We start from the raw sequence: 12,724 nt of genomic DNA, 5'->3' as shown, positions 1-12,724 counted from the left end.
CCCCGTCGGATCCCCCCTGCTTACAGCGTGAGTCACACCACCTCAGCCGTTTGAATGTAAACACACACTCATCTGCAAACTGTCCCACGGATTCTCCATCCAAGCTGGGGCCTATAAACAGCTGGGTCTCAGCCACCTGGACACGCTGCCCCGGCCTCTGATGTGGAGACCCCCCCCCAGCCTCAACAAAACCAATGAAGACAGTTTACTGCCTACTTTACACACACACACACACAGACAAACATGTGTGAAGACAAGTTCTGACGAAGCTCTGTCTGGTTGTTACGAGCAAGTGTGAGTGAGTTTGGTAGGACACCGGGTGGAGGTGGCGGGGGTTGATAGGTGATGGCTGTAAACCTACGAAACCGCCGTCTGTGCTCTTTGAAACCGTGCTGGTCAAACAGGAAAGGTGAGACTGATTAACACAAGAAACATCAGGGCTGTTCAAATACCTGGACTTCACATGGAAAAATCTCCCCCAGACAAAACGCACAGAAAGCAGGTTGATGCAGCAGAACGAGGATAAAACATGCTCCTGCTGCGTGGGCGACAAACTTCATGAGGACTGACCCTGACAAAGCAGTGACCACTGCTTCCTGTATGGGGAGGTCCTCTGGAGAGTTGGAGAGAGGGCTTCTCCATATTCCAACAACAGGAAATGCTGCATGTAAGGCTCACACGCTGCGTTTGAGGCTGAAGTTAAGGGGCTTATACAGAGCTTTAAAAACAGATTTGGCTCCACACAAGAGAAACTTTTAAGTTTGGGACCCAAACAGGCAATTATTTACTTCATCATGTTCAAAATAGATGGAAAACCTTAATCCTTAATCCTTCAGTAATAAAGACAAAAATACAGAGAGAGGAACAGGAAAAGTACACTGTTCCAGCTGATTCATGTTTAACTTGGAAATACGGATTATATTGGGTCAATACTGAAATCATTAAATACACTATTATATGACAAAGAGAGCTATAGCAATCATTAGGAGAAGTAATTACAGAGATCTAGCAAATCTATTATTACTGTATTTTACTAATAATGTATGAAGCAAATAAGAACACATTACCAGCAAATATCCAGAATATATTTGAAAAAAGAGATAATAAATAAAAAGAAACAAAGGTTAATAAACCAGATTTAGATTGATGTATTTGGATTATTATGGAATAATCTGGACTAAACTGTTAAAGAGGCTAAATTAAATAACATTAACAAGATGGTTTAAGTTAGTTTGCCTTGTTTATTCTGACTCTTTTTGTGTATGTGTGCTGGATAAATAAAGAGGCAGTTCTTGTAAGATTTTGCTTCTTTCTGCTCCTTTTGATTCATGTCTTTGATTTCATTTTGTTGTTTTGACTCAAGAACATATTGAATAAAAACCAAACTAAATTTTGCTTCAGTTAATCATTAGATCCTATAAATGACGAATAAGTGGTTAAATTAAAGAGGCTGTCCCTTCATGGACTGAATGGAAAGCTTTGTCATTGTTTGCCTGCTTTTGTCCCAGGCATGTTGACCCCCCCGCAGCCCTGGCACCGCATACTGGATGTCAGCAGGAAGTTCAGAACGACGATCATGTGTAAGGTTGCATGGCATCCTAAATCTCCTGTAATCCCAACAAACCCCTCAACTTAAAGTACGACTCTAGAGTCTGAACCAGAAGAGAGACCAACACGGTTCAATGGTGAGAAGCTGCAAAAGCTGTTTGACATCGGTGGTTTTGTGTCAGGGTGTGAAGAAGCAAGAGAAACGAGAGAGGACGGTGCGAGTGTGTGCAAATGAGTCGGGGTGGGGATTAGTCGTGGGAGAGTGCAGCGAGGGAATGAGCGGGAAGGCTGGAATTCCTCCGGGTTCATTCAGGAGGGGCGGAGAGGGAAGCCTCACACAATGCATGGCTGTGCCATCGTCACGGAGACGCCTCCCTCAAAGACAGCAATGGAGATCAAGGAAGGGGCAGAGAAAGGACCATCTTTAACCTCGACAATATCTTGGTTACGTAATGCTCGACAGGCCCGGGCGCCATTCGAATCACAATGAAAGTTGTTTAAAAAGGGTGTGTTGCCGTCTGTCAGGTGTTAGCTTAATGTTAGCTTAAGGAGGGGATTAGGTACTACAATTTATCACAGAGGTTAAAAAGATATGATCATTATCAGTAGGAGTGTACAAACTTCCTACTGTTTACAGTCGGACCATTTCCATCCCAGCTCTCTCAGGCACATACTTCTCATGTTAAACGTACAGCATGCCTCCATCTGCAGTTACAAAACATCTCATTCCGTCTAAAGGTAGCATGTGAGACCTTTGGGAAGATAAAGAAATGGGAGATGAAATAAAGTTAGAGGCCTTCTGGGAACGAAAGTGGTAATCTGATTGGCTTCTGCAGAAACAAATCAACTTAACGGTCAGCAAATTTCAATTAGTCTCAGCAGCTCACGTACAGAGCGCGGGAAACCTCAGCGGGACGGACTACTTTCAGCAGAAGCTTCTCCGTTGCTTCCTGACTGGAATAACAGTTGTTGGAAAACCCATCAGCTGAGTCACTTCTGGCAGGTCGGGATATGAATGTGGAATTCTTAAATATACCTCCTGAGAATAGTCGGATCTAAAAACAAGAGTTATTATTAACACTGGCTGTACAGGAAGAGGAAATGAGGTCAAATAAGCCAAGCTGCTGCTGCACAAACACCTCGGAGTACGGACCAATAGGATCACTGCGATATGCGTAGAGGAAGGAAACGGAAAAGACACAGAAGAATCACCAAGGACGACGTTGGATAAACTTTTCCAAAACTTAAAGTTGTTGCTTTGTTATTTTATTAAAGAAAAACAACATATTTGGTTTGAGGCGACGCTGGTCGCATCCTGGTTCCTGTGAAGCCAGTTGTCCTGCAACAGCTGAGCCGACACACCTCCCTGCTCCGAGCCGAGATGTCTAGCAGCTGCGTTTGACCCGACCCGGCCCAACCCTGCGAGGAGTGCCGGGTTGGGTCAGAGGACAGCCAGCAGGATTGCTCTGAAAGGGCCGAGAAAAACCAAACCCAGATAGATTCCCCGGAGACCCGTCCTTGGAATCTGAAAGCCTCTCTGCAGCCCTTTTAAAAAGCACACATCTAATAATTGTAAAATGTTAGAAACTCCCCTCCTAACAGTTACACAGCAATGGAAGTAATGGAAGCACCATTTTACGACAGAAATGCTCCGAGGCCTGAGGCCTTACATGAAGACCTCTATTATTCCTTCACACCTCAGAAACAAACCCTGAGGTTAACGGTAAAAAGAGGCTTTGAATGATCGCTTAAATAAAACAATAGAGCTTGGCTCCAGTCAAACCGCAGGTCTGTAATCCAGTTCTGGAGGACGCCATAAACTTTGCAATTACAGGAAAAGTGGGATGTGAAAAGAAGGAGCGCTGGAAATGATAAAAAAGAAAAGCAGATTGTCAGCTGTCACCACACCAGAGTACAGGATCATAGGATCAACAAGTAGATTTTTTTCTTTTTTCTAAGACGAAAAATGGAACTTCCTTTTTTATATATAAAACAGCTTCTATAAAGATCAGTAAAGTGAGCTCACCACACCAGGAGATAAAACAAGCCCTTCTAGTGAGCAGAAATGTTGTGGCTACGTCTTCTAGAGTGGCACGAGATGAAAAGCATGAAAGACCTCTGCTCCTGCAGTCAGTACGAACTGAATGTGTGACTCATTAAAAACTTTATCTACCTCGTAAGACGCCTCCTTATTTCCTAAATAAACCCCACCGGTGATTTCCCCCACATGGCCCACAGGAGCTGAGTCACAACCATGGAGAGGTTTTCCTTTCTTTTCCTTTTTCCTCTACAAACTTCCCCAAACACAAAAAACTGTTTCCAGTTGTGATTTTTAGCCGACAGCCTCGGACTTCACCTGATGAAACATCACTTTAACTAAAATCAATTCACAATCATAAAACTCCAACCCAAAGCAGAGCTCACTTAGGCTCTAAAAACACAATTTCTCATCTTTCTGAATCATTTCAGAGGAATCCAAAGCCAGCCAAACAATCAGGAAAGGCGAGTTTTAAGTGGCTAATATCAGTACAACAGCTACTGAATGAATGCTGCTGCACAGCTATATGATTACAGGCTAAATGAGAGGGTGTACTAGCCGTTAGGCGTTCCTCTCCATTGAGCAAAAGTATACTTCCTGCTCAGGGAAAGCTCTCAGTTGACCCCAGGAGGGGGGACTAAGTTAAAGTAAGAGCTTTTGTTACATTTAGTGGTCTATTATACACCTCAGGGAGGACCATGTCACAAAAGACTTGTGTGACACTGATGCAAACCACCATGAGTCATTTCTGGCTTGTCTTACAACATGTTGTCAGGCACCAGCTTGCTTTTAATATCTACTGAGCCTCGGCAGGTGTGCGAGTCCAAATCTGAGTGAAAAGAAGCCCACACACAGTCAAGACGTAAATACAGAGATTCATCTTCCAACGACAGGCAGGCAGGGGCGTTTCATGGGTGAAATCCAACTCACCTTTCATTCCTACATCATGGATAGGTTTCACTTTGCTGCTGTTAACATGTGACTTGCATGTTTATCTGTGGAAAACACGGTACTTCCCTGATGAGCTGCAAACCTTAAAGTACTAAAAATTTCCCAGGACATGTGATAAAGCTCGGGCAATAATTAACAGGCTTGGCACTCAGGTAACTTAACTACATGATTGTTGTGAAGAAAGTCAAACACATAAATCAGCTTTAAAACACCTTAAAAATAAACTTTCAATAAGAATGTGCTGTACAGAAAGCATCAATGTTGAAGGGATGTATTAAAAGCCTAAAAACAAAGAGAGCTAGCCTTGGAGGAGCTGAGAATGCTCCATTTTCACACCAAGTGGTCAGACGTTAGTAACATTTCATCTCCACTGAAGGAGTTAAAAAAAAAAAGGGAACATGCAGTGACATGTCTGACGTAGTGAGGTGTTAAACCACCAAAAACAGGGGAAATAACTTATTGATGGAAGTGAGAAAATTTAAATAAATAAAGCTGTGGAGTCCCTAAATCTCCTCTGTTCTGGGTGGGACAGAACAATTAGCTGACCTCAAACCACTGTGACCTCTCCAGCTCTTCATTTAAACTTTCCCACTTGCCCTCACCCCCTCGCTCCTTGTCATTATCAGTAAGCTGCAGGCAAGCATGTCTCTGAGTCTGTTTGCATCCATTTGGGGCCGACACATTCCACCCTCTGTGCATTTTTTTGTTCTGGTTTCTAATTACCTGCTGAGACACTGAGGGTGAGCATGTAAACGGCCCCGTCGATAAGTGGGGAATCAAATAAAGACTCCTCAACCCTGCTTGGTGGAACATAGCTGGCCATTGTTTTAAAGAGGAGGGGGACAGAGATAATGTTCTGGGAAAGGTTGAGTCACTGGGGCAGTGTGGGAGTGTTAACTCCACATAAACCAGATGCAATCTACAACAGCCGTAGCCTACAAATTAGTTCCAACTCCTCCTTTTACACCATATCACAGTATCAGAGGGTAAAAGAGACGAGACCTGCCGATGGCCGAGAAGAGCGAAGAGAAACCAGAGAGTCACAGTTGCCACAGCAGACCCTCCAAAACCCAGCATGGTCCGCCTTGCTCATAGGCAGCTGGAATGCAGCGGTTCTGCTTGTTATTAACCACAAACAACACTCACATGCCTGCCATGCATGCACATGAAAAGGGTCATAGTTTTCTATGGCCTGAAGCCTGGATTTGTTTTAGAATGAAGTAAGTGTTTGAGAGCAGAGCTGGGTGGTGGTGGGCACACAGAGGGACACTGAGATGGCCTCAGTGGCCACGAGCCAGGGGAAACAGAGGTGGCATGTCTGGTATTTGACTTGGAAGGCAGCGACGTGGTTTTGATGAGGCCACAACACCGAGCACATGATGGGGTCTCTGAATGACTTACTGTTAGGTTAGGGCCCCGTTCTGCACCAGTAAACCCAGCGTAAGGGGGAGGGGGTCATGCTCTGGAAAATAAGTGACCGTTTTCCCCATTTGGTAGCGATTTGCTGAAATGGCCGAGGAGGGTTCACAGGCAACCGTATGGAAACGTGGGACATATGGAATGCTCAGATAAGTGAGAAGGAAAACAAAAAAGCAGCTCCAGTCTGACCCAGATGGTCAAAAGTCAACATAATTTTGCAAATTCTCACAGCAGAAGCATTTCAAAGTCTCTACAACTCACTGTGCCTCATGCTGAGATGACTATCACATTTCCCTACTTTTCTCCTGGTAATCCGAGCCAGTGACGATTAAGCACATATTCTGTGGAGGCAACTGGAGACTTACCTCTGCTGGTCTCGGCTGCCGTCTGTGCTGTGCTCAGTGCTGCTTCCATCTCCCTTCGATCGACCGTCCACCTGGTCGGGCTCAGAGGAGGTATCCTGCTCGCTGGGCTCCCGGACTTCTGGGCTGTCGTTGTCCCGCTCAGGCAGAGGGGTGCTGCGCCCCTGGCTGCCCATGCTGCTGATACTCCCCGTGGTCCCGTGATGGTGCTTCTCCACACCTCCTCCCGCCTGCTTGGCTTCACTGGATCGCTTCATGGCCTGGAGCTGGGAGAGGGGCACGATGTCGGCTCCTGAGGGTCGATGCCAGACAGTGCGACGCCCGGTGGAGTTGTAGTAATAGAAGCGGCCGCTTTGGGGGTCAAACAACTCCCACCACTGGTTGCCGTCTGCCTGGCGGACAGGAACACCTTGGGGAGGATCCCAGCCGCATTCGCCTGTAGTCAGATTCACATACATACGCTCACGGGAGCGTGGCTCCAGGATCTCCACCCAATCAGAGCTGAGAATCAGAAACAAAGTACAAGATGACGAGTTAGTTCCAGCTCTAAGTGGCAGCAAATTATTCAAAATCAAGATGAAATTCTGCTTTAGAGGCCACAGTCACGCCTGAGTACTCATCAGCTCGACAGCAGTAAACAACTCACACTGTTTGACAGACCGAGAGGCTCAAAATCGCCCATATGGAGAGCGTGTTAATATTTGTGTTCCCTACATGCATCCATCTGTATATGAGTGTGTTAGCAGTGATGTCATCTACAGGCAGTGGAGCTACAGAAGTGATGGTACGTTTGAATGTTTCCTGAATTAGGAGACAGGTGGACACACTCAGTGGGACACCAGGCATGGATTCAGCAGGGCCCAAAGGGAACCATACGCTCAGCGCTTCCAACGCACAATCCACAGAGCTGCACTACAATCAGAGGGTTGCAACCGCCAGCTCAGCACAATGCATCCAGGACACAAAGAAGAGACGGTGGAGGAGAGGCTGAAAATAAAATGGGTAAGATTGTGATATTATGTGTGTGAGCTGCTAAAATCCAGGTCAATACATTGAACAAAGGGAGGACTATATATCCAGGTCATTCTATTTTTTAGTGGGCTCAGTTTGTGTCTCTTTGATCTAGTTCACTGGTGGAGGCCTTAAATGTGCCAGCAAATCCATGTGGGAAAAGGGGTCTCTGTCCTTCACGGAGGCTCAGCATCACAGTAGAGGTGTAGATCAACAGCCAGAGGACTGATCTGAAATATCCAATAAACCACAGGGCTTCTTTGTCTTCTCTCGTGGCAAGACGAGCTCCTTCCTATCCTTTAGGATCCCACCCAACTCTGGTTTAGCGTCTTTGGCAGAAAAGTACTATTGGGGAGGAATTAGTGTCACAAGAATCTGCTCAAGATTTGGACATTTTCCCAACTTTTTCAAGACAGAAAGGCCCTTCTCCTCCCCGTCACGGTTTTGTTTGCGGTAAAGAGCCTGCTGTCTCGGCTACCTGGGGATGATCACAGAGGGGGCAAGAAGCTTAGCATGGATAAAAGTGCCTTCCACGTCCACCAAATACACACATGCATGCCTCATGTTGCTGCCAAAAAACTCCCGTGCACACCCGACCTCAGAAATAGACACAGAGGAGCTTGGTGCCAGATTTACATGTCACCCTGCTGGCTGCGACTCACTGGGAACAACAGCTGTTCTGTTTTAACTGCAAAGCCTTGAGTAATACTGATGTACCTGTTCATTCGGCATCGAGTATGAACCGCTTTCTGTTTAATGTGGTGCCAGCCACAGCCCCAGGCTCTCCACACCTTGATATAACGGCAGGGTAAACATGTAAAAAGAGCATGGAAAGGATATAGGAGCCTTGCACATGCCGTTCACCCATGTGGCCCCGTGGCCCTCTGCTGAGAAACCATCTGGTCCAGTCCCTCAGACCAGGCAAGCAGCCCTGACCTTTAGAGGACTCAACATGTTATTCATTCATTATTATTTGCCTAAGACACGCAAGAGAAGATTGGCAGGAAAGGTGTAGAACGTTTGCATTGTAAAGCTCGAAAGGAGTTTTTAGGTTCTAAACTCTCACACAAAGAGAGGTCCCAAACTGAGGCCCAACTATCAGAAGATGACTCTGACTGATTAGATCCGTAACACTTAATGGGCTGGAGGCCTGGAATATAATGGGGCATTCAATGCGCAGTCAACAGCAGCCCACACATACCAGAGCCTTCATCCTTTTATTGCCCCCGGTCTCCAAAAGAGGCGTTCCCGCAGTGAGAAACCAGTCTCTCCATTCTCTGCTTTTCATCTGTGATCGTCGTGTTTGAATCCGAAACCAAATAAACTCACTTTAACATGAAATCTAAAGCTGCTGACATGTCTCATTTGTCCTTTTTTATGTTCTAAAATATGTCTTTAACATGCAGGATGATGTCCTAAACAGCCTGGCTGGAAAAACCAGGGGTTGAGGTCCAGAACTGGAGGCTGTAGCTGAAGGACATGCTCCCTGTGATCCGAGATCCAGCCTGCCAGAAAAACAGAACCACTGCTCCAACAACAGATATGACAAACATTTCTCCCCTCATCCGAAGGGATTCCTCCATCCTTCATCCTGAAGTTAGAAGGCTTTGACTTCTCTGCATTTAAAATCTCTTTATTCATTCTAACTAAATCAAAAGCTTAAAGTCATAAAAGTGGAGAAAAAATACAAACCAACAAGATCATCTTTGCTACACACATCTAGCAAACAATATTTACTATGTGTGTAACCATGTAAATAAATACTACGTCTCCTGAGCTTTAAGCAAACTCCTGAGTCGAGAGGCAGACGTGAAAATATGCTGCAGGACTCCAAACAACCGAGACGACCTGCCTCGCGCTGCAAATGTTCATAAATGGCTTGGAATGCAGTCTGCACCAGCACAGCGGAGTTTAACTCCAACAGAGATGTTTTATATTGATCTAAAATTAACTTGTTACGCGCACAGTCCTGTGACTGAAGCACACAGCACCTGATTTACCTCTGGGGAAACTCAGTCTAATTGAAGCTGACCCGGTTGCCGGAGACCCATCTTATGGGGTTTGTGCTCTCCGGAGGCAGCAGCTGCCTTCACTTTAACACAGATTCACTGGTCTCCTGTTCACACAACGGTGGTTCATCATTTGCTCCATGTCAAAAAATCACCTACAGGCTGAAACTAAAGCAACAAATCCACTTGTGTGTAATAACACACTCTCTCCTGTGGCTCTGACTCCCATTTGGGTCAAGGAGACATTTCAGCAGCATATGGTTATTCCACAGCAGCTAAAAATAAAACTGGTCAAACTGTGAGAAAAAAAAACCCTAAAGAAAACCCACCACTGAGACCAAGAAGCCAAAACTAACACACAGACTAAACATGAAAACAATGACACAACACACACCTTCATACTCACAGTTGTAATGTGACAGAGGCTTTCTGAAGGAGAATTACTTTCTATCTATCAAAGTCAGTTTACGGTCGGCGCCAAAAATAACTGCAACTGAGTGCAAGTTTCCCAGAGGGAAACAGCAGAAGTCAGCTCCATGGAATCTGCCCTATTGTTTCCAAGTGTAAATGGCACTTTTCCCAGTAGCAGTAAACATAGAGGACCGGACAATGCAGCCACTAGAAATAGGGCAACGAGAAACCTTGTGTCATTGTCCAGATCGGGGTTTCAAACAAACTCACATACCAATGTGGCTGCAGAGTTCAACAAAAAGATGAAGCTTACAGTAAGAGGGAGGAAAGTTTTCCCTGGGAAGCAGAAAGTTTGGACTAAACCAGCGCAGCAGCGTTTCATCAGATAATCTGATAACGGCTGAGCTGCAGCTTTACGCCTAGGTGCCGCTGAGGCACCTCTAATGTACAGACAGAAAATACCTCCAAACAGGGGTGATACTGGATTCAGTTGGCCGTAAACCTGTTAAGAGGTAACCTAGAACTGCTGCTTGATACCGTCCCTCCTGGAGGGAGGCAGGCAGGGTTCACACAGGGCTTGCCATTCATCTGGAGAAACCTGACTCTGGTCTCCAGGCAAAGCAACAAGTGCTGAGATCCACCCTTGCTGGTATATTTACAGAAGTCCTACTACCCATTTAGTAACTAAAACATGCTTTCTCCTCAGTTACTGGCTTAAAAATAAGTTATGGCCCTGGTGATGGACAGGAATTTAAAAAAAAATCACCTCCCTGCACAGATACTAAACTATTAAAAATGCTTCAGCTTTTCGTAACAGCAGAGTATTTACAGCCACCGAGTACAAAGTCTATTCGGCGTGGTTGCTAGGCAACCTGCTTATCTAAACATTGTAAAACAGGAGCAGACATGGACCGAGTGCCCGGCAGGAGTTCCAGTAGCTGTGACTAACAGAGAGCTTAACCGTAAACCTGGCGTGCCTGGCGCCGTGACCACCATCACGCACAGCGTGTTCAAGCCCATCAGCTGCACCGCCATGACGAATGGAGACGAAAGGAGAGGTCACGCTTGTCCTCGTAGGTTTGGCTCCTGAAAACTTCACCAGAACAATGTTTCTGCAGGAAACAGAGTCGAGGCCTGGGTGCATGCGAGTTGTCACCGTGCAGGAAGTGCGGGTTATCCAGAACAATCCCATGCAGAGCGCACATGCCTCAGCCCTGCACCTGTCATTCTCACATTCTGTGGCCCTTTTGTCCAACACCTCCCATTCCTGTCAAGTCAACAGAGACCCGGGGGGGCGTCCAAACACCCTCAGTGTCCGGGTGCTCCATTTGATTTCACAACAAACAAGCTGCCATAGGGACCGCACTGTGTTGAAATTTAATTGACTTCTGAGAGACATTCGTCCCCTCGCAGCTTTGGGATGCCATTAACACGGTGCGTTTGTATTCCAAACCCACATCAGGCGGCATGCTTTGTTTACTGAGTAAACAAGGAGAGAGCTGACACACACAACAGATCAATATTCACTACTCACAAAAAGCTGGGGAAATCATCCTTCTAATGATGCCACATGCCTCTAAAATGCACCATAACCTTCACAGGTTAACTTAATTTGACTTTCATTAAACTTTTCCACACACGTGTACAGCTGTTCAGTGTTTACGTAGTTATCGCTCAGCATGCTGACCTCTAAAAAGATGATTAACCACAAAAAAGAAAATAAGTGTGAATGGATGTCTAAATATTCTGGACTGTGTTTGCATCCAAACAGTCCTCTTCACATTCTGACATCATCAGACCGAGACGCCACTTCATATGACCACCTATAGCATCCACAGACATACGCAGACGCCGCAACGGCGCCGACATCTCGGTCCTGACAAGTTATCAACTTTCAACGGGACTAAGTGGAGGAAAGATGGCAGTTTGGGGCTGAACCAACCGTAACACTCTTTTAACACGATCACCAAAAATGACTTGTAATAGCCAGAATGAACAACTGTTCTATTTTGTTATGACTTTTTATTTCGGAAACTTGTCAGTCATCATGTTCTCCAGCTTATTGGTGATCAGATGCGAGAGGCCTTTAGTCCCACTTCAGACAATCTGACAGCATCTGAATGATTCTGTGATCTTTTCAGGACCACGGGGTTTACTATAATAACATTTACTACTGCTGGAGCGGGGGAAGAGAGTGTGTGTGTGTGTGTGTGTGTGTGTGTGTGCAATGCATTTCGTTAAAACCTTTAATAAGTGGTTGTCTGTTAGTTTTTATAGCATGATGTTTTAAAATGACGAGGGGTTAAAATGGGGTGTATAATCTATATTCTGTCTTCATTTAATTATATCATGATAAAAATAAAGTGAATTAATGGACATCAAATTAAGCTTTATATAGTAACGCCTTTATAAACTAGAGGGTTATAATAGAAATATATTAAACAGGAAAAAACCTACCACCTCTGCTCCTGACAAACACCTGGTTTTACCTTTCACAATAATTTTCCCCACCCATTATGTATTTAACACTTTGGAGGAGTCTTTTAGCCGAGTTTCTCCCCATCATGTTGCTATGCTACATGTTAGCACTGCTGCTTCCTGGTGTCTGCTAACATCTCTATACAGCGTGACATATTTATCTCTGTACAGGGGGGTCTAGTTAAAAACGGGTTGTAGTGTGAACTTTTTACATTTAATGTTCCCATCACCCAAAACTTAAATATCATGAACTATTTGTGTGAGTATTGTATAAAGACCCCCCCCCCCCGCCTTTCCCCATCACAACTTCAGCAGTTGTCGATGTCCATCCCTCGCTTGTCCTGTCCTGATGCTGGCAAACATGCCCGGGGGTCGTTTTTTTCACACCCACCACGTGAGTCACAACAGAGCCGCCTTATGTGAGCTGACCAGGATGGCACGTTGCCAACACGGAGAGGTAAAACACTTTAAGACCCAACAGCCGAGCAGCCAGATGC

General features: G+C 45.4%; 1 protein-coding gene across 5 annotated transcripts in view; it reads right to left on the bottom strand.

The window, feature by feature from the left end:
- Window positions 1-12,724, bottom strand: part of arhgap46a (Rho GTPase activating protein 46a) — a 30,578-nt gene that overhangs the window by 13,783 nt on the left and 4,071 nt on the right. For 3 of the 5 annotated variants that reach the window (XM_041979933.1, XM_041979934.1, XM_041979935.1), the window contains exons 1-2: window positions 6,965-7,957; window positions 6,322-6,819 (exon numbers count right to left, since the gene is read on the bottom strand). In XM_041979933.1, coding sequence (XP_041835867.1) covers window positions 6,322-6,819; window positions 6,965-7,164 — 698 coding nt within the window. In that variant the 5' untranslated portion in view covers window positions 7,165-7,957. Of the gene's footprint in view, window positions 1-6,321; window positions 6,820-6,964; window positions 7,958-12,724 lie in introns of those variants that run through there. The other 2 variants (XM_041979936.1, XM_041979938.1) reach the window with 1 other exon arrangement.

Source organism: Melanotaenia boesemani, chromosome 3, assembly GCF_017639745.1.
Source record: "Melanotaenia boesemani isolate fMelBoe1 chromosome 3, fMelBoe1.pri, whole genome shotgun sequence".
NCBI classification, from domain to species: Eukaryota; Metazoa; Chordata; class Actinopteri; order Atheriniformes; family Melanotaeniidae; genus Melanotaenia; species Melanotaenia boesemani.
The sequence above is the reverse complement of the archived record's forward strand: the minus strand, read 5'-3'. Positions and strand labels throughout refer to the sequence as shown.